A 22753-nucleotide genomic window follows, 5' to 3' on the forward strand; every position below is an offset into this window, starting at 1 on the left:
CCTCCCAGCTCCTATATTCCATGCAATGATTGATAAAGGCCAGCATACTAAAAGCCTTCTTCACCACCCTATTCACGTGAGTTTCTACCTTCAGGGAACGATGTACCGTTACTCCTAAATCTTTCTGCTCTTCTGTATTCCTCAATGCTCTCCCATTTACCACGTATGTCCTATTCTGATTCTTCTTACCAAAATGAAGCACCTCACACATATTAGCAATAAATTCCATCTGCCATTTTTCAGCCCACTTTTCTAAGCAGCCCAAATCCCTCTGCAATCCTTGAAAACCTTCTTCATTATCCACTATTCCACCTATCTTAGTATCGTCTGCATATTTACTAATCCAATTCACCACCCCATCATCTAGATCATTAATGTATATAACGAACAACAATGGGCCCAATACAGATCCTTGAGGCACACCACTGGTCACCGGCCTCCAACCTGACAGACAATTATCCACTACCACTCTCTGGCCTCTCCCTTTCAGCCAATGTTCAATCCATTTGACTATCTTAAAATTTATACCTAAAGACTGCACCTTCCTAACTAACCTTCCATGTGGTACCTTATCGAAGGCCTTACTGAAGTCCATATAGACAACATCCACTGCGCTACCCTCATCCACATTCCTAGTCACCTCTTCAAAAAATTCAATCAGATTGGTCAAACATGACCTTCCTCCCACAAATCCATGTTGAGTGCTCCTGATCAGACCCTGTCTATCCAGATGTTTATAAGTACTATCTCTAAGAATTTTCTCCATTAATTTACCTACCACAGACGTCAAACTTACAGGCCGATAGTTGCCAGGCTTCCTCCTTGAACCCTTTTTAAATAACGGAACCACATGCGCAATGCGCCAATCCTCCGGCACTATCCCCATATCTAATGACATTTGGAAAATTACCGCCAGAGCCTCTGCTATTTCCTCCTTCACTTCTCTCAATGTCCTGGGGAAGATCCCGTCTGGTCCCGGAGACTTATCCACCTTTATATTCTTCAAAAGCCTTAAAACTACACCTTTTGTAATCTCTATATTCCCCATATTTACCCAATTTGCTTTTTTTATCCCACATCTTCCAATATCCTTCTCCTTAGTGAATACGGAAGAAAAGAAACTGTTCAATATCTCCCCCATTTCTCTAGGCTCCACACACAGTTTTCCACTCTGGTTTTCTAAGGGACCAATTTTGTCTCTAGCTTTCCTCTTACCATTAACATATTTGTAGAACTCTTTTGGGTTAGTTTTCACCCTGCTTGCCATAGTTTTCTCGTACCTTCTTTTAGCTTTCCTAATTCCTCTCTTAAGATTCCTCTTACATTCAATGTATCTTTCAAACATCTCCTTAACTCCATGCTTCTTATATCTAATGTACGCCTCCCTTTTTCTTCGAACCAAGTTCCCAATATTCCTTGAAAACCATGGCTCTCTCAAACCTTTTGCCCCTCCTTTTAACCTAACAGGAACATAAAGCTTTTACACTCTCAAAATCTGATCTTTAAAAGACTTCCATCTCTCTACTACATCCTGCCCATAAAACAAATTGTCCCAATGCACACCCTGCAAGTCCTTTCGCATCTCCTCAAATCTAGCTTTTCCCCAATCAAAAACCTCAATCCTTGGCCCTGATTTCTCTCTTTCCATAATGACATTGAAGCTGATGGCATTATGATCACTGGACCCGAAGTGCTCGCCAACACTAACCTCCGTCACTTGACCCATCCCATTTGCCAACAGTAGATCTAACACTGCTCCTTCTCTGGTCGGCACCTCTACATATTGCTGTAAAAAACTATCTTGCACACATTTCACAAACTCTAACCCATCCAGTCCTTTCACAGAATGTGTTTCCCAATCTATATGTGGAAAATTAAAATCTCCCATAATTACAACCCTGTGCTTATCACAAATATCTACTATCTCCCTACAGATTTGCTCCTCTAGGTCTCGGTCCCCTCCGGGTGGTCTATAATACACCCCTACAAGTGTAACCTCTCCTTTCCTACTCCTCAGTTCCACCCAAATAGCCTCCGTGGATGTGCCCTCTAATCTATCCTTCCTAGGCACCGCTGTAATATTTTCCCTGACAAGCAATGCAACCCCACCTCCTCTTGCCCCTCCGACTCTATCACACCTAAAACAACGAAACCCAGGGATATTCAGTTGCCAATCACATCCCTCCTGCAACCATGTCTCACTAATCGCTACCACATCATACTTCCAAGTATCAATCCACACCTTCAGCTCATCCACCTTTTTTACAATACTCCTGGCATTAAAATATATGAATTTCAGGGATTTCCCAATTTTTAATCCCTGTTTTCCCTCATCTTTAAGAACAACATTATTTACTTTTCCTGCCAATTGCCCTTCATCTTCTTCCAGAGCATTTCCCTTCTCTATCACCTGCCCATCCATATTCAAATACTTACTACAAACTTTCTTTGTTTGCATTCTAAAGACTGTTGCAGCTCAGTTGGATTCAAGGTGGATATCTCCACATGGTCGTGAGCAAGTTCTACAGCTAATAAAGTAGAGTTGTTTTAAAAGAACCCACATTTCTTTATTACAATAAAAGAAACATCACACCTCCTATGGACGCTGGAAGCCCAGCTGAGTTCCTCCAGCATTTCTGTGTTTTTACAACAATCTCAGCATCTGCTGATTTTCACGTCTCACTTCATTACATCCCTTCAGCTATCAAGGCCTCATACAATCACTCCATAAGCCTTTCTGGTTTTCTAACCCTTTCCTTCAATCTATTTTGCCGAGGGTTTAGTAATTTTCATTATGTGTTTCTGGCTAAAGATTTATTTGCTAATTTTTATATAAAGTATTTTGTTATTTTTATTAAATTTTTCAATTGAGACATACAGCGCGGTAACAAGCCATTTCAGCTCATGAGTCCGTGCCGCCCAATTTACACCCAATTAACCTATACCCTGGTACATTTTGAATGGTGGGAGGAAACTGGAGCTCCTGGGGAAATCCCATGCAGGTGCAGGAATAACATACAAACGCTTTACAGACAGCACAGGATTCAAATATCGGTCCTAATTGCTGGCGCTGTAAAGGCACTGGGCTAACCGCTACGCCAACCGGTCCGCCCTTCACAGATTATAAATACAACCTCCAGTTGATTTTGCCATTGGTAATGGCATAAAACAGGCAGTATCATCTTAGTCATTAGCTGTACCTATTATATTTCAATTTCACTTCAATCAATGGAATTCAGAATCGATGGTATTGATTTGAGCACCTGTTACATGTGATTCAAAACCACTCTACATTGATAAGTGTTTACAGGGATCTTTAGGAATAAAATATATTTGTTCCACCAGCAAAGTAAATTTGGTGATATTTCTGCATGTTCTTTTGGTATCACTGGAATAATGACTAACTTTAATTATTCCTGCTTTGAGTAGCACTAATGTCCATGGGTCCTTGCATGTTGATATCCTGTCCTTTGGTGTCTGTCCAATCTTAAGGTTTATTAGTAGAATTCAAAGCTCATCTAACAGTGTTTACACCAGCTCCAGGATCATATTAACATGCATAGCAACTTTCAGTGGCAGAAGTGGAGTTGCTCATTACTTTCCAACTTTCCTTGTTGAGAATTCAAGTTCAAGTTTATTTATCATCTGATTGTACAATTACAACCCAACAAAACAGTGTTCTCTGGTCCTCGGTGCAAAACACTGCAAAGACACATACAGACATAACACACATAAAGACAATTCCACATTACATAAATACAAATATTAAAGAGGATTTGAGCTGTTGGCATCAATCATTCAATAGTTTTACTGTCTGTAGGAAGAAGCTGTTTTTCAGTTTGGTGGTTCGGCTCTGACACTCCTGTATCTCTTTCCTGATGGAAGATGTTGCATGCGGGATGGTAGGGGGCTTCTTTGATTTTACGATCCCTCTTTAGACAATGATCCCAGTAAATTACATCAATGGGGGGGAGGGAGATCCCACTAATCTCTGCCACTCTTCTAGTCCTGTGGATTGACCTGCTATCTGATGCTTTTCAGCAATCATACCTTACAGTGATGCAGCCAGCCAAGATGCTCTCGATAAAAAGTTGACAGAATGGTGGCCGGTACCTTTGCCTTCCTCAGTCTTCTCAGAAAGTTTCACCTTCCCGACAAGTGAAGAGATGTTGTATGTCCAGGATAGAGTATACACTCTATCAATGATGGAAAAAAGTAATTGGAATGGCAAATAGAAAGAATAGGAAAAACAATTTAAAAAGTTATGTGCTATGCTGAGAAAAGAAGTTTTACTAATTTGGCTCAATGTGAATGGTCCACAAGTCATTTTAGAAAGATAATGGTCCTTGAGAAATCAGTGAAAAAAATTATAATTGACCCTCTGATACATTTCTCTTTGTAACATTCCTTACAGGCAGCAGATACTGATCTTGTGCACAAGATTAAACGTAAGTAAGCCATGAAACTTTTAGATGTTTGTTTGTGACTGGCAAAGATTTTTCATTGTTCTGGAACAATTTTACCAAATTGATGTTATTACATTTACCAAATATAACATAGTATTGTAGAGCTCGTCGAAAGAACCAAAGACTTGTTGATCCAAACCAAGGCTTTTATTAGCAAAAGACAGGAGCTCTTCACAGGTGGCCGACCAGTCCGGAATGATTCGACCTGGCTAGGGACACACCCCTCTAAGGCCCAGACAGTAGGCGTGGCTAAGCTCTCAGCCAGTCACTGTAAGCACAGTCATTACACTCTAGATACTGTAACTATATACATTGGTGATAGGTCTGTACTATCACAAGTATTTCAAGGGATTTATGTTTTAAGAATTTCATTTCGGTATGCCTCATGGTTACAATTCTGTCCTGGATACTTTCTGGATAACAAAATAATTAATCAAACTTTCCAGCAATTCACCATTATAAGGAGGGCAATATTGTGCTGTAGAGGATATTGTCATATTCATTCCTGTTGTAACAAACAAGACTGATGATATGGATAAAACTATAAATTGCTTAACATTAACTTACAAACTCTTCACCTGCACTTGCTGAGTATTTCAAGTACTCAGCAAATCTTGTCATAAATATTTGATAATATGCAGTACACTGCCACTTGTCTCACTGCAATATATTTAAAATATATTCATACTATGGTCTTAATGTTTGAAAATGTAACTTGGTGTTACACAGTTACATTTTTTTAAAATTAGATGTTGAGTGAAAGGTGTACCTAATTGTAATTCTACTTCAGATTTACCTGATGATGAAAACAAATATAACAAATATAACAAATGATCAATACAATTTTAATGCCTTATTGCATGGTGCAACTTTTAAATTTACTATATTCATTTTAATTATGTAATTGAAGAAGTATTTTGGTGACAGGAAAGATGAATTACATTTACAAGGCATAGCAGTTTTTTTTTTCATTTTTTAGCATTGGTCAATGTTTGTTTTAAAATATATTCTTACTTCCTTGTTTTGTTTTATTACTCAAAACCAAGACACACAATGTACCACATCTCTATTGGAAGTGCCACATATTGAGCTGAAAAGTAATCTTAAATACATTGCATAAAAACTTCCCTTTTTCTTTAATTTTGGAAATTTCATGTCTCTGAGGTTTATTAGTAATGAAGACATTTCTAATTTGTTACATGTCAAATTTGAATTTATTCTTACCAGTATTTCTCAGTTGAATAGCTAAACATGATGATTTTTAGGCTATAAGACATAGGAACATAAATAGGCTATTCACCCCATCAAGTCTGCCCCACCATTTAATCACGAGCTGATCCATTTTCCCACTCAGCCTCACTGCCTGGCTTTCTCTCCGTAACCTTTGATGCCTTGGCTAATCAAGAACCTATCAATCTCTCCCTTCAATACACCCTATTACTTTGTTTCCACAACCACCTGTGGCAACAAATTCCACAGATTCACCACCCTCTGGCTAAAGAAATTCCTCTGTATCTCTGTTTTAAGTGGATATCTTCCAATCCTGAAGTGGTTCCCCTTGTCTTAGACTCTCCCACCATGGGAAACAACCTTTCTACATCTACTATGTCCATGCCTTTTAACATTTGAAATGTTTCAATGAGATCTCCCCTCATTCTCCTAAAGCCCATCAAGTCAAACATTCTTTCCTCATGTGATCAACCTTTCATTCCTGGAATCATCCTTGTGAATATCTTCTGAACACTCTCTAGTATCAAATTATTCTTTCTTAAATTAGGAGCCAAAAACTGCTTAATAATACTCCAAGTGAGGTCTCACCAGAGCCTTATTAAGCCTCCACATCACATCCCTGCTCTTGTGTTCTATTCTATTCCTCTTGAAATGAATACCAGCATTGCATTTGCCTTCTTCATCACTGACTCAACCTGCAAGTTTACCTTTACTCTATCCCCCAGGTTCCTTTCCGTATGAGAATTTTCAATTTTCTCCCCATGTAAACAATAGTCTCCCTGTTTATTTCTTGAAGCATGACAGTACACTTTCTGACATTGTATTTCATTTCATTCCAAAGAGATTATCTTTGAATCAACTTTCTGTTTATGTCTGAGCATTCTGTTGGTTTAAGATAGAAACCTGGGCCATCTTACAGATTCAGACCCACCTTGTCTTTCTCAGGATTGAAATCTTGGTCTGGCTAACTTATTTATTTATTGTCTCTCAGATGAACATTTCTATCAGCTTTTTATTCAGGCAACCTCTTGCAGTTCTGAACAATTAGTTGCTCCATAGTTTCAAAATCTAACCAGTTATACTGCATAACCATAAAACATCAAAATAGAAAACATAATACAAGTAAAACCCCTGGTATCTGGAATTCAAGCAACCAGGAAAAAAAAATCAAGGAAAATAAATTTTAAAATTAAGATAAATAAGAATGAAATTACAGGTAAAATACATGCTTAAAATTGTAAAACTATATGTTCTCTGAAGTAACACATACACCTTTGGTGAAGATAGGAGCAAATATTCAGCCAGTGGAGTCCTTTGGTTGTGCTTTGCTCGAAGCAGCTATTTGAATAAAGTGTGTGAAACAACAATGGGATCACCAGGGTGAAGAGCTGGTTGATGTCGCTTGCTGTTGGGGTGACTCTCTTAAAGCATCTCCTTTATCCCTGCCCCAGTCAGAGGCTTTATCTGTAAACTAGGTGAAGGGAGGGATAATTACCTCTAATGTTATTGTTTCTCTTTTGAGCTTCATGGAGGGGGAGGAACCTGCAGATGCAGTAATTGTTAAATATATTCAAAGAATGTATAAGTTTATTATAGTTAGAAACTGGCAAATCATAAAATATATCTGAAATATGTTCTTTTTAAATTTGTAGCTGACTGGATTGATCAAAACATTAACAGTTTGAATTCACTGACATCTGAAGAAATAACTGCACAGGAAGTAATAGAGGAGGAAAATAACAAATCTAGCCCATCTTTGTGGATGAGGTGCTTGATGCAGTAATTCTTTAAAATTATTTCAATCCTGCTGCAAAATTATAACCAAAACTGTTTAAATTATTTCCCAAAATGCAACACTCTTGGTAAGAAAGGTTATTTATTCAGATGCTTAGCAATAATTTACTCATCTGATTAAATTAATATCTTTTTGAGGAATCATCCATTTTAACATTGAAATTAACATCATCCTAAAAGGGGAATTATTTTCTAGGATATTTGCAAGCACAAGCTTCAATGTTGGTTATTCATGTCACATATCCAAAATGTTTCCAAATTCCTACTTTTCCCTTCCCACCAATGAAGACAAACTAGTCTGGGAAGATGTTGCTAGCCTTAGTCTGTGATAGAGCAGCAGAATTGACTATTCAAGGGGAAGTAGTTTTCGAAATGGAAAACTTCCATGCATTCTTAATTGAGAAATCTCGCTATGATTGACAGGACCTCCTCAAAATGGAATGTGTAGGTTTAGGTACCCAGTATCATTGGAATTAGAATTTACAGCATTCTACATCACAACCTTTGAATATTCACTCATGTATCTTAACCATAAACTTCCATTCTTCAATAAAACAAATAATTTGCAGTTATTGCTCATTTTAATTCCATGGCATGTGTTTATTAATCACAGAACAGTTATTTTGCAGTAATTCTATGGTGGTCCAAATAGAAACATCAGTGCACATCTTTTAACTGCTGATAAACCTACAGCTTAGCAATCCAAGCAAGATAAATGCAATGAAATGCTTTTTCATCACTTTTTCTATCATAAGTATGTCTTTCCTTGGTAAGGCCATATACAATAGGCCAGTACACCACATTGGTCCAGTACGCAGTATTCCAAGTGTAGACTCAGTCTTCTAATCAAATTATTTTGCAATTAAGACCAGCATCTTGTTTGCTTTCCTGGTTGTTTGATAAACCGGCTTAATGACAGGGAATTCTCAGCCATGCTAATCACTGCAGTCTACATTCTGCCTTCGACTAATGAGGATGAAGCCATGATGGGGCTTTACAGTGCCAGCTGTAAAACCCAGACTTCCCATCCTGATAGTGCCATGATTGTTGCTGACGACTTCAATCACACCATCCTGAAAACAGTCTTACTGCAGTTTTAACAGCATGTGACTTTGCCACCAGAGGGAAAATCACCCTGGATTGGGTGTTCATCAACATCGCTGGTGTGTACAAGGCTGCACTTCACTCCCACCTTGGTTACTCAGATCACATATCTGTCCTGTTAACCCTGGTGTACAGACAACTGGCAAAGCAAACTAGGTCAGTTAGCAGGGAGATCAGGACATGGGGTGGGGCACAGAGCAGTGCTGCAAGGTTTCTTTGAGACCATGGACTGGAACTGTTTCAGGCCACCTACAACAGTCATGTAAGCGTAGAGGAGTACACAAGCTCAGTGACTGGCTACATCAGCACCTACATTGAGAATGTCACCAAGATCAAATGCTTCACAACTAGGTCTATCCTAGTTGGATGCAGAGGACCAGGCCTTTCTCAGAGCTTGAGATGTTGCTTTCAGGTCAGGACTGAACTCTCCCATGCAATCCAGAAGGTGAAACATGGGCACGCACAGAAGGTCCACAGACAGCTGTGTGACACCAGTGACAGGAGGCGCATGTGGCACAGGATCTAGACTATAATGGATCATAATTTAACCTTGTGAATTAAGAATAATGCCACCTCCCTTCCAGACAGACTGAACACCATCTATGCATGGTTTGATGAGAAGAACAGGATGACACCAAAGAAAGGTCTGTATCCTTTTGATAAATGGGTCCCTGATAGCCATGGCCAAGGTGAGGAGAACCCTATCCAAGGTGAACCTCACAAGGCGGCAGCACCAGACAACATACTTGGTCTGGTACTGAAGGACTGTGGAGACCAGATGGAGGACTTCACAGACATCTCACTGCATCAGTTCAGGGTTTCACAGAGTTCAAGACAGCCACCCTCATCCCGGTACCCAAGAGGGTGACAATAACAGACCTCAATGACTACTGCCCTGTGTCACTGGCCTCCACTATTATGAAGTGCTTCCAGCATTTGGTGATGGAATGCATCAAAGCACACCTCCTAGGGGCACTGGATCCATTTCAATTTGCCGAGAGAAGAAACTGTTCCACAGAGAGTGCTATAGCCTTGTCGCTGCACTCCATCCTGGGCAACCTGGAGAACGATGTCTCATTTGCCATTGTTCATGGCTGCTGTAGATTGACTTCAGCTCGGCTTTTAATGCATACATTCTCCAGAGGCTGGTGGAGAAGCTGCCTTCGCTGGGATTCAATGCCTCTCTATAATTTGATCCTGGTCTTCCTAACAGAAATACCATATTCTGTCCAGGTCAGTGGGAGAATATCGAGCTCTGCCACACTGAGCATTAGTGCACCTCAGGGCTGTGTGCTCAGCCCGCTTCTGTTCACACCACTCACCCATGACTGCATCACCAGATCCATCTCCAAAAGTGTCATCAAGTTTGCAGATGACACAACAGTAATTGGCGTCATCAGCAACAACAATGAGTTGTACTACAGAGAAGAGTTGGAAATCTCGTGAAGTGGTGTGAGAGGAACAACCTGAGTCTCAACATGAATAAGATGAAGGAGATGATCGTGGACTTCAGGAGATCCAGGAATAATCTTCCTCTACTACACATCAACAACTCTGTAGTAGAGAAAGTGGAGAGCACCAAATTTCTTGGAGTTCACTTAACTAGTGACCTATTAATGTCATTCAACATCTGCTCACTTGTCAGGAGGGCGCAACAGCGACTGCACTTCCTGAGAAGACTGAACTGGGCAAGGCTACCAGCCACCATTATGTCAACCATCTATAGGAGTTCTATTTAGAGCATCCTGGCCGACTGCATCACTGTGTGGTACGGTTGCTGCAGAGAAATGGATCCAGAGGTCAATCCATAAGAGAGGCAGAGAGGATCACTGGAGTCTCTCTCCCCGCCTCCCCCCCCCCCCCCCCCCATCAACATGTTCTACTAGGATCATTGTCTGAAGAGGCCGTGCAAAATAATTGAGGACCCCTTCCACCTGCACACAGCATCTTTCAGCTGTTCCTGTCGGGGAAAAGATACAGGAGTATCAAAGCCAACAACAACAGGCTGAGGAACAGCTTCTATCCACGGGCAGTGAGAATGCTGAACGACCAAAGGAACTGCTCACATTGACTGTCTGAGACTCTCATTTGTGCAAAATAACATTCATTTATTTATTTTTATAGACAAAATACTTGTCCTGCCTAGGTATTATTTGTCAGTATGTGTGTTATGTCTGGTTGCGAGTCTACATGTTTTATACTGAGGACTGGAAAATGCTGCTTTGTCGGGTTGTACTTGTATAGTCAGATGACAATAAACTTGACTTGACTTTCCATAATTCATCCACAAGGACACCCAGTCCTTTTTGAACAACTTGTTACATTTTCTCAATATTTAATATATATCCTGCCTTTTTATGTCCTCTACCATAAAGAATAACCTCACATTAATAAGAATAACCTCACGTTAATGCACATGATAATCCATCTTCCATTATCCCCCTCCAGTCACTCTGCATCCTCTCAAAGCCCACAGTGCCATTTTGCTTTGTATCAATAATAAATTTGGATATATTACACATGAACCCTCATTCAAATTGATCCCTATGACAACGCACTAATCCTTGCTTCCCAACATATTTTTCCATCTCTTTATGGTCATCCCCTATTCATGCTAATACAATAGTTTTAATTTTATGTTATAACTTCTTGTGTAGAATCTTATCAAAAGCTGTCAGACAAGTCCAAATACATCACATTTTAATAATTTCATGTGCAGAGCCTTATGAAAAGTACATCACATCAACTGGTTCTCCTACTAGTTACAACAGTTGTCAAACATGAAATTTAATTCACAAAACCATGTTAACTCTGCCCAATCTATGTGTTTTATTACCATTTTCCTCAAAATAAACTTTAGGACTTTTTTTGTGTGACATTTACCACCTTTACTGTCTTTGGAAACCTTTCAAGAACCAATGTAATAGTGGAAGATAAAGGTCAGTGTATCTGGAATCTCCAATGCCCCTCCTTCAGATCAGGGGAGACAAGTCATCAGGTCTTGGTGATTTATTGCTCTTGATTGCAATATTTTTCACAGTGCTAGTTTTTCCACAAATACCTATTTCTTTGTGTTCCTTGTTTACTGTGGACCTGCCATCTTCCTTTATTACCAGAAGGTTTTCTGTGTCTTCTTCCATGAAACCAAGTCATAGAAGCATACAGACAGAAACAGGCTATTTATCTCACTAATAGCAACCACCATCTGTGCTAATCCCATTTTATTTTGTCCATATGTCTCAAATATCAACTACATGCTAACAATGGTTTACAGTGGTGAATTAACCTACAATCCACATTTAGGCATCATGTTGCAGTTGTACTGTTCTGGACACCTCAATACTGGAAGGCTGTGGTAGCAGTAGAGATAGTACAGAAGAGATTCACCAAGATGTTGCCTGGAATAGAGGATTGTAGTTATGAGAGAAATTGGATAGGCTGAGTTTATTCTTACTAAAATATAGGTGGCTAAGAGGAGACCTTAAGGGGGTTTATAAAGTTATGAGGGGCATAGATAAGAGAGGTAAGCAAAACATTTTTAATTGAGCAAGGAAGTTTAGAACTAGAGGGCACAAGTTTAAGGTGAGATGGGACAAATGTAAAGGATATCTAAGGTGTAGCTTTTTCCACACAAATGATGGTGAATGTCTGGAACGACCTGGTAGGGGAGATAGTGAAAGTAAATACAGCTACAACTTGTAAAAGGCATTTAGACAAGTACTTGGGTAGGAAAGGAATTGAGGCATGCAGGCCTAATGTGGGAAAATGTTACCATAGGTAGGCATCACAGATGTCATGGATGTAGGATGAAAGGAACCAACTCTATCATGTGCATTTCTTTGATTCTAGAAATCATGGGTTGCAGAAAGAAACTGGTGCACCTGGTGTAAACCTATATATTACAGCAAGAACGTGCAGATTCCACACAGTAGCAGAGATCAGGATTTAACCCAATTCACTGGATTTGTGAGGCAACAAGTCTGGACTGTTTCATTATTTTCCAATACAACAATATAACTTTTGTAAATCTTGTTATTTTAACAGACCATGTGACAAATGTCTATTGGAACCTCTGGAAACATGGTCCAATGAGTCAAAAAATGTTTACAAGGTTGAACTTCGAAAAACACTAGTCAGGTTCAATTTAATGTAATTACCTTTTCTTATCACTTATCATGTGTTTTGTGGGAAGGAAAAAGTTCTGTGGATTCAAAGACAACAAGTCTGGTACAGACTGAACACAGGAACGATGTTTATTAAAACACCCCTAAGGGGATTGCGACAGGTATAACAAACACTAGTACTAGCATTCACAAAACACAGTACAACCCAGTCATATGGGACTTAATACAACCAATTCTAGCAACTGTTTACAGACTTATAACAACCAAGATTTACAATATTCTACCCGCTGTTCCTTGTCTAACATGGGAAAGGCTCCAATGCAATCTAACAGCCTTGATCCCCGTGCACAATTTAACCAACGACTCCTCTGGTGTTGTCCACAATTCATGATCTGGAGTGGAGCAGGGTTCATCTCAGGACTGAAGAGCAAAGGGAAAGAGCTATTGCGCATGGTGCATTTTATAGTACAGTAAGTAAGCTGAAGGGTCCAGCCCAGGTAAGCTCTAAGAGATTAAAGAGGACTAATGGTCAGGTGTACACCAATTGGTAGGCAGAGTCCAATCTTAATTTGAGGGTTGACTTTACAACAGGATCCCACTACCTGACACATCTTGCCCTCTCCTCCCCTTTCTGCCTTCTGTAGGAACCACTCCCTCTGTGACTTCCTCGCGCACTCATCTCTCCCCACCAATCACCCTCCCGGCACCTTCCCCTGCAGGACGTGCTACTCTTGCACTCTCACCTTCTCCCTAACTCCGGTCCGGGGCCCCAAACAGGTCTTTCAAGTGAAGCAATACTTGTGTATCCGCAAGACTGATTTACTGCATCCAGTGATCCCTTTGTGGTCATCTCTACGTCGAAGAGACTGGGCGCAGATTGGGAGATCACTTGGCTGAGCACCTTCTACACCAGTAACAGAGACTTCCCAGTAGCCAACCATTTCAATTCTGTCACACTCCCAAACTCAAATGTCTGTCCATGGCCTTATGTTGTATTCCACCAAGACCACTCGCAAATTGGAGGAACAACACCTGATTTTCCACCTGGGCACTCTCCAACTAGATGGGATTAATATCAACTTTTCCCGTTTCTGCTAACCTGCTCTCCTCTTCCCCTTCTCCCCTTCCCCTTTCTAGTTCTCCTCTCTCTTCCCCCTCTATTTGCCTAGCCATCTCTCCTCCCCTGATCTCTGCTGTCCCCTCCCTCCCTCCTCCATCTATTACCTTCAGCATTTGCAACCACACCTCCCCTCCCCCCACTCTTTTGTTCAGTTGCCTGTCAACATTTTTCCATACCTTGATGAAGTGCTCCAGCCCAAAATGTTGGTTATGTATTTTTAACTTTGCTATACAAAGGACACTGGTTGAGTTTCTCCGGCTTTGTGGTTTTTTTTTTACTTCAGTCACGGTGTCTACAAATTTTCATGCTTTATTTCTGAGTAGGTTCCAGGTGGAGAGGTCATGTGACTCCCACAATCCACATTCCCACCTGGTTTCAGGAGAGATTACATGGACCCTCCACGTTTCTCACTACATTTCATCTCTCAGAAGTCATAACACTTGCTAATCATTAAAAAAAAGAAAGAAATTAATAAATTGTTACAAAATGTAAATACATTGTAAATACAAAGCAAGTGACTGGTGAATAAACAGCTAGGCATAATGGAAGGGCGAAGGTATCATTTCAGAAGTGACCACAGCCTACCCACAGACCAAAATGGACATTGTTCTCTCCATGGAGCATTGTGCTATGGGAACTGGCCCCCTATCTGTTTTTTTTTTGTCAGTCACTGATTCATATTTGGTCTCGCCAACTTGCCCAGGATGTGTGTGCAGTATGTCTCACTGACAACAGCACCGGTGCCGCTTTCATTTGTGAGCAGGTGGTGCAAGATCATCTGGCTTTCCCTGAATCCAAAGTACCACATCCCTTTCTTTGGCCACCATCTCTACAATGGTGGCCATTCATCCAGGTGGTCCCCCATCATTTGGAGGCATGATTCCTAGCTGGCCACTGCCATCCCGTCCTGTGAGAAGCCAGGGGTCGGCCCGGCGGGCTCCCATCCGGTCGTACTAGTATTCATATAAGAGCACCCTGTTGATGGGCTGTGGACTGTTGTCCGTCTTGTGCCAGGATGCCTTTCCTGCTCGTATTCTCACTAATTGCTTGGACCAGTGCTGACTAAACTAGGTGCACCACTTTGCCAAGACATCCTCCCTTTGTGGACTCACTGGGAGAGTCAGGGCTGTTTGTGTCCTAGATTGTATGGAGGGGAAAAAGAAAACAGTTCCCAAAGCACTCACCCCAGCACAAATTATTAGAAGTGAGGTGGTTAAGTGGTGAAGAAGAATAGTGTCATTACCAAAACATTTTGATTAAAGATCTATACAAGCAGCTCCTGTAGCTGTCGTTGAGCATGCTCGGCATAGGTGGAAGACACTCAGCTAGGCATGTGCCGGAGCAGTCATGCCAGTGCTCTTCTCTCGTGTGGTGGTGTCGCATGCATATTTATGTTGTAGGCTCCCACAGTGTCGATCAGCATAGCTGGAAGAGCAGCTGCTTGAAGGGTAGTCTTCTCCTGTTGGTTGAGGGTGTGGGTGGGTGGTGAGGAGTGAGATGGGAAAAGATGGGGCGAAGGAAGGGGGAGTTTAGGAGAACTCACTCATGTCTGATGAGTTGGTTGGTGGGGGAGGAGCAGAGGGGAGGCTGGTCTGGGTCAGAGTGGGTGGTGCATTGGAAGCTTCACCCTTATGGGGCTTCCCCCCACAATACTCTTTCCAGAAAGCATGCCTGTCTCTGTGAGTCACCAGCAGGCCGGCTTTGCTGAACTTTGTTTCAACCTGCAAAACTTGAGCAGATGGTCCCTGCTCCGTGTACTCTAATATTTCCAGAAGGGTAATGGCTTTCCAGACAGTTTTCCCGATCGCTGATCCCATGAGGGGCAAGACCACCCCTCTAAGGTCAGGGCCTGCAGTGGTGACTAAATAGCCCGCAAAGGCACCAGTTACCCTCGTGTTTTCTGGGAAGTGGTGCTCCTGGGCACCCCCATAGATGCCCATGATTAATGCCCACTCCCTAATAACCCACAACCCCTTGCTAATGGTTGGCTACTGCAGCTGGCTGTGTAAGTCCCATTCTAGAAGGGTAGAGAACCTGGCCCACACTGCAGTCACCACCTGTTCCCATAGGGTGGTGCTGTCATCGACCTTTCTGACAGCACCCGCAAGGCATTGTTAATCATTTGTTATTCAGACAAACTGCCTAAGGCGTTTCCCAATTAGAGAGGCAAACAATGGAGGCCACCTCTTCCCACAGCTGTAGCAGCAACGTGTCTAGATTTCACCTGGCCTCTGGCGGTATCGGTCCCATAGCCCAGTTAGCTCCTTGGCAGAATAGTCCTGGCTCTTCATAATGTCACAGTGACCGCATGCATGCCCACTTGAGGTCCACCCATTTTTGGCTACCTCCCCATTTTGGACCATTGGTGGGATGCCTTGTTGTGGGTCTTGGACCATGTGGTCTCTGATTAGGTTTGCAAAGACTCAGGCACACCATCCACCACACATCCCCTTCCCCCAACCACATGTTGACCCCTTCCCCCCACTGGATAATAGCTTGAACTTTGACTGGGACAAGCTGCCAGCAGACTAGCAAGCTGCTTGCAGTTGTGTTCAATAAGCTTGGGAGCTGCCTCAATGCCTTTCATCTCTAGGCTGGTCACTTGTACTTGGGCAGTCTGCACCGCTTCCTGTAATGCACAACAATAATGCTGGAGGGAGTCTATCTCCATACCTTTCTGGGCACCCTGTGGGCCTAATTCTCCTCTAATTTCCTGTTGGTGTCTCAGGAAAGATGCCATAAGCCAAAGGCCCTCCCATGACTCCCTTGGTCTCAGGAAATCCCAACTTCTCAAAGAGGGACACCATGTGGTATCCAATCTTTCTCCCTCACAGGTTCAAACTGGCAGCCCAGTTTACCAATCTTTTATGGTCCACCAATAATCCACTAATCTGTTAAACCCCCACACTATCATCAGTTCACCTGGGATTTCTACTTTTGTGCCCTGAGGCTCCCTTACTAGCGGTGCGGCCCTTCCTGCCAGTCCTATTCGTAAGAGAGTATGCCATAACACAGACACATGACAGGAGACCCACACATATGCTTTTTAATATAAGTTAAAGTGACCATGCATAAACCCTGCTTGCAGCACCAATTGTTGTATGCGAAGGGAAAAGATTAGTGGGGTCAAACAGCAATGAGTCTGGACACAGGCTGAACACAGGAACGATCTTTATTAAAACACAAACAAGGTGATTGAAACAGGGATAACACACACACACACACACACACACACACACACACACACACACACACACACACACACACACACACACACACACACACACACACACACACACACACACACACACACACACACACGTACTCTAAATCACAAAACACAGTATAATCAGTCATATTGGGCTTAACATTACCAGTGCTAGCAAATGCTTGCACTCATACAAACACAACACAACCCAGTCATATCAGACTTAACACTACCGATATTAGAATCTATGCACTGACTTGTAAGCACAGTACAACCCAGTCACATTGGACAACACTATTGATACTAGCAACTGTTTACAGTCTTATAGCAACCAAAGATTACGATACGCTACCAGTTGTTCCTTGTCCACATGGCATGACTCCAATACTATCTAACAGCCCCGATCCCTGTATAGTACTCACCTTACCAACGAATCCTCCAGTGCTGTCCACAGTTCTCAACTTGGAGTGGAGCAGGGTTTGTCTCAGGACTGAAGAGCAAAGAGGAAGAGCTACTGCCCATGGTGGACTTTATGGTATAGTAAACTGGAGAGACCTGACAAGGTAAGCACTTGGTCGCATGTACACCAATGGATGGGTGGAATGCAACCTTGATTGGCAGGTGATACAAATTCTGACTAGAATCCAGATGGAGAGGTCATGTTATCCTCCACAATTCACACTCCCATCAGGTACCAGACAGAGAAGTCACATGACCCTCCACAATCCATACTACATTGAGCCACTTTTGTTTCAGTCATGGGCTAACTACACAAACTCAGCTAGATCTGAGACTCAAGATATCCAATGGGATTTCCCTTCATTCAGCTTTACATTTTTTTTTGGTCAAAGAATCCCTCAAATATGCTTCCAAACTCTGACAAGCCAAGGTTTAGCTTCAGAATGGATTGCATTTCCCTAAAATAATTAAATGACATTACATTGACATAGCTAATTGACATCTCTATGTTAATGCCAGCCATGGATTAATGATGATCTGAAATCAGTATTCCTCTGTAGACGGGTACAAGATAACAACAAACTCTGAATAGGCACTGGAGTAGACCATGTAATCCCTCCCTCAAGCTTTCTTTTACATTTAATGAGAGCAAAGCTTTGTTAAGAGGGCAGCACAGTTAGTGTAGCAGTTACCGCAATGCTATTACAGTGCCAGTGACGCAGGTTCAAATCCAGCATTGTCTGGAAGGAATTTGCAGCTTTTCCCTATGACAACATGGGTTTCATCTAGGTGCTCAGTTTTTCCTCTAAATTTCAAAGATATACAGGGTAAGAGGGTTAATTTACACACATGGATGTATTTGGCTTGTGGGCTAGAAGGATCTGGACTAAGTGGAGACTCCCTGTCTGCCTCACAGTAGACAAAAGTTAAAGAATTTCAAGCATGTTATATTCTAAATTTAGTATTATGTGACAATAATGGAACCTTTACATTTAGCTTTATATCATCTAATATGAAAGATAATACTTTCTTAACACTTGATAATACTATACAATGGAAATTACATTTTTGAATTACAATATACTCTCAAATACATGAATGGGAGATTCATTTACTTTTAGTTGGAAGTTCTTTGCAATATTGTCACATGACAATAGGAATTCACTCTGTTCTCAAACTGAAGATCAACCCACAACATTTGACAAAAATAATTTAACTGGAGATATATTTTTAAAATTACATCAGTGGTAGAGAAGTTGTTGAAGTTTCTGAAGGATAGAATTTATTTTCACTCTAAAAGGTAGAGACTGATTCCAAAGAGTCAGTATACTTTACTGCAGGGGAGATCATGTGTCACATGATAGATTTTTAAGGAGGTAATCAAGGAGGTTGATGTAAGGAGTCCAGTAGACATTGTTTATATGGACATTCGGAAGGTCTTTGACAAGGTGGGCTGTACCAGAAGGTTAAGGCACATAGGGTCTGAGGCATATTAATGAACTGGATCCAAAATTACCTGGGTGATAGGAGGTAGTATGTCGTGTGTGATGTTTATTTTATTGTAGTAAAGATACATGATTTTTTGTATTAATTATATTTCATTAACAGCTCATGACTTTGTGGGACATCCATTTTGCATCTAACCCAAGGTGGAACATTCATCTCCAACTCCCTCTAGTGGTCAGGAGGATCACCAATTCTTAATCCGCTTTCCTTAAGATGTTCAATCTAGCAACATTACTTGATAATATGACATTCACTTCGATTTAAAGTTAAACACAAACATCTGCAGCACAAACCTTTTAAGTGTGAAGTTTTTCTTTTAGAGACTCAGCCTGACAGGTGCTTTGATAGTGTATGTGGATCTTCTCAACACAGGCACATGTGTCAGCTCCGCTGGTCCACTACTGTCTAGCACTGGATATGTTTTCTCTGTTGATGTAAAGCCTTGATCCTCTCTCCATTTGTCTGTGGCAGCACCACTTGTGTTTTCAGCAGACTCTTTCGATTCCTCCTCAGTACTTGACCATCCTCTGTTCTGACAGTATAGGATGTTGGATTTACCTCCTCCAGAACAGTGGGCTTCTTCTCCCAGGTATGGAATCTCCAAGTCTCACTGTGTTGTGTTGTGCCAGTGGCCCTAAGCTTTTTGCTGACTTGTTATAGTTTTCTTTTTGTCTTCGTTGCAAATGCTTTTGTTTCTGATTGACATCTCTGTTCTTGTTTGGGTCTGCAGAGTAGGGAAGTGAGGTGTGTAGTCTTCGTCCTCTGCCATGAATGCTGGTAGACCATGTACAGTGGGTGAAATGCCATGTTCAAGTGGTGAAGCTCCGTAACTCATCAGAGCTAGATACAGATCTGAGCCATTGTCTTGTGCTTTCTTGAGCAGCTGTTTAACTATGTGAACTCCTTTCTCTGCTTTACCGTTTGACCTGGGATGAAGAGGACTTGAAGTCACATGTAAAAAAATTATACTCCTGCAAAATTCTGGAATTCTCTACAACTGCAGCATGGTCCCTTGTCACTGTAGACGATTTGAGGAATTCCATGTCTTGCAAAGATCGATTTCATATATTTGATCTCGCAGGCAGCAGAAATGTTGGAAAGCATCGCAATATCAGGATAGTTCGATAGATAGTCAATAACCAGCAAGTAATTTTTTCCATCCAGGTGGAACAGATCAGTCCTAACTTTCTACCATGGCTCCTCTGGTAAGTCAATTATGATCATGGGTTCCTTTGGCTGCATTGTGTGGGGTTTCAGACAGGTCTCACAGCTTGAGACCATCCTGTCAATGTTAGCATTTATCCTTGACCAATAAACAGCAGTTCTGGCCCTCCTCTTGCATTTTCCAATTCAAGGTGCCCCTCATGCACCCTTTTCAGTATATCTCGTCGCAGTTGCTCTGTCTGAGTAGAAGCCCATTGACAACACTGAGCTTAGCTCTGATGTTGTTGTATGGCTGACATTCACCTCTAGGCCAACCTTCATTCAGATTCTTGATGACCTGTGTCTTTTTCTGTTTCAGCTGTGACCTGTTTGGATTTCATGTTAGATACAGGAAGCGATTCGGTGATCAGGTTCACATGGAGATTCACATCTGCCTCTGAGGAACCTACATTCTGTGCTTCATTCTGTGCAATTTCCTTGAACAATGCATCAGCCAGCACAATAAATTTCCCTGGTTTATACACCAATTCAAACTCATAACATTGCAGCTCTATCATCAGTCTTTGGATTCGTGGCAACATCTCACTGAGATTTTTCTTGATTATGGCTATCAATGGCTTGTGGTCTGCCTCTGCCATGAATGCTGGTAGACCATGTACAGAGCTGAGGAATTTCTTGAATCTGTAGACCAGACTTAGACACTCTTTCTCTATCTGTGCAAATTGACATTCAGATGTGGTCATTGTCCTTGATACGTATGCAATCTTCTCCCACAGACTGAAGTAGAATGGCACCTATTCCGTCTTTTGAGGCATCATAGATATTTTTTGTTCTTCTGGATGGACCAAAGAACTTCAAAAGCACCAGTTCTGTAGTTAGAATGGTGTTTAGTCATCCCCATTGTTCCATGTGGTTGGCCATCCACTTGAATTCACATTTGTTGTGTAACAACTTCCTCAGGTACATTGTTTTGGAAGACAGATTTGGAATGAATTTACCAATGAAATTGATCATTCCCAGCACTCTCAATATGCCTTTTACGTCAGTGTTCTGGACATCTCTCGAATTGTTTTCACCTTGCTCTTGTCTGCCTCCAACAGCTTATTTCCTAGAAAGATTATTTCCTTCACTCCAAACTGACATTTTGCACTTTGATGAGCCTCTCGTTGTGTTGCTTCTGTGTGGATCTCCATAGGATCATGTCATCCATCTACATGCATACCCCATTTATGCTTTCTATGATGTGCTCCATTGTCCTGTGGAACATTTCAGGAACTGAGGAAATTCCAAAAGACATCCTTAACCAGTAGTATCAGCCAAACAGTGTTTTCAATGTATTTTGTGCTATCTTCATGCACTTTTAATTGCCAGAAAACCTGGGTTGCATCAATTTGGCGAAAAAAACTTTGCACCAACCATCTCACTTGTAATTTCGTCCCTGCTTGGAATATGATAATTGTCTGTCTTATGCAAGTCTTTTGGGTCCATGCATATCCGTAGGTCACCCTTCTTCTTTTTGACACACACCATTGAATTCACCCATTCTGTGAGCTCCTCCACTTTCTTTATGACCCCTAATGATGTCATTTGGCTGAGTTCCTGCTTGAGCTAGTGGTGTTGGAACCTGCCTTGGGGGATGCCCTGCTGTCTCTGCATCCTCCTTTAACTATATCTTATAGGTGATAGAACTCCAAACCCCTTGAAGATTTCTGGAAATTGATCCATTATTTTCTCTATTCTGTTCTGTGCATTGGCCCTGTTAATGCAGTACACCCTCACTCTCTTGACTAGGCGTAAGTTTTCACATGCTTTGTCATCAAGTTGTTGAGTTTTGTCCATCTGGGACTACTGCAAACATGAGGTGCTGCTCTTTACCTTTAACTTACACCTTGAATCTAAATATGCTTTTCGTGTCAATGTAGGCCTCGAGCTGAACAGAATTTGGATGGATGTGTGGCTTTATCTTCATTGCCCTAATGACGTGCTCACAGATCAAATTGGCTTTTGCCCTGTATCCAGCTTGAACAATATTAGTTTAAAATTGGTATGGATAAAACATTAAAGTTTATTAGTCTGAATGTTAATGGGTTAAATAGACAAGTGAAAAAGAAAAGGGTCTTGGCACACTTAAAAAATCTCAAAGCAGATGTAGTTTTCCTGCAGGAAACACATCTTACTAAATTGGAACATGATTGGTGGAGCAAATAATATCGTCTTCTTTTGGTTCAAAGGAGAGAGGAGTAATAATTTTAATTAACAAAAATATACCAGTAATAGTAGAAGATATATTGATTGACCAATCCGAAAGGTTTGTAATGGCACATTGTAAAATTTATGCAGAATCCTGGACATTCATGAATATTTACACTCCAAATTATGACGATGAAGCCTTTTTGAAGGATATCTTTTTAAAAGCAGCAGAAGGTAGACAAAATATATCGGTTGGGGGAATTTTAATTTTTGTTTCGATCTGATATTGGATAATCAATGAAAACAGTAATGAGGGCGAAGTCTGAAAAAGTGATCCTACCATTTATGAAAGATTTAAATCTGATTGATATCTGGGGGCAGATCAAAC

The 22753-nt window shown here is 41.3% G+C and overlaps 1 protein-coding gene across 1 annotated transcript in view; it reads left to right on the top strand.

The window, feature by feature from the left end:
• LOC138739364 (uncharacterized) overlaps positions 1-22753 on the top strand; it is a 48045-nt gene that overhangs the window by 9671 nt on the left and 15621 nt on the right. Inside the window, exons 3-4 of the mRNA XM_069891256.1 lie at positions 4415-4448; positions 7349-7463. Coding sequence (XP_069747357.1) covers positions 4415-4448; positions 7349-7463 — 149 coding nt within the window. The remainder of the gene's footprint in view (positions 1-4414; positions 4449-7348; positions 7464-22753) is intronic.

The sequence above is a fragment of the Narcine bancroftii genome, chromosome 7, assembly GCF_036971445.1.
Source record: "Narcine bancroftii isolate sNarBan1 chromosome 7, sNarBan1.hap1, whole genome shotgun sequence".
In the NCBI taxonomy this organism is placed as follows: Eukaryota; Metazoa; Chordata; class Chondrichthyes; order Torpediniformes; family Narcinidae; genus Narcine; species Narcine bancroftii.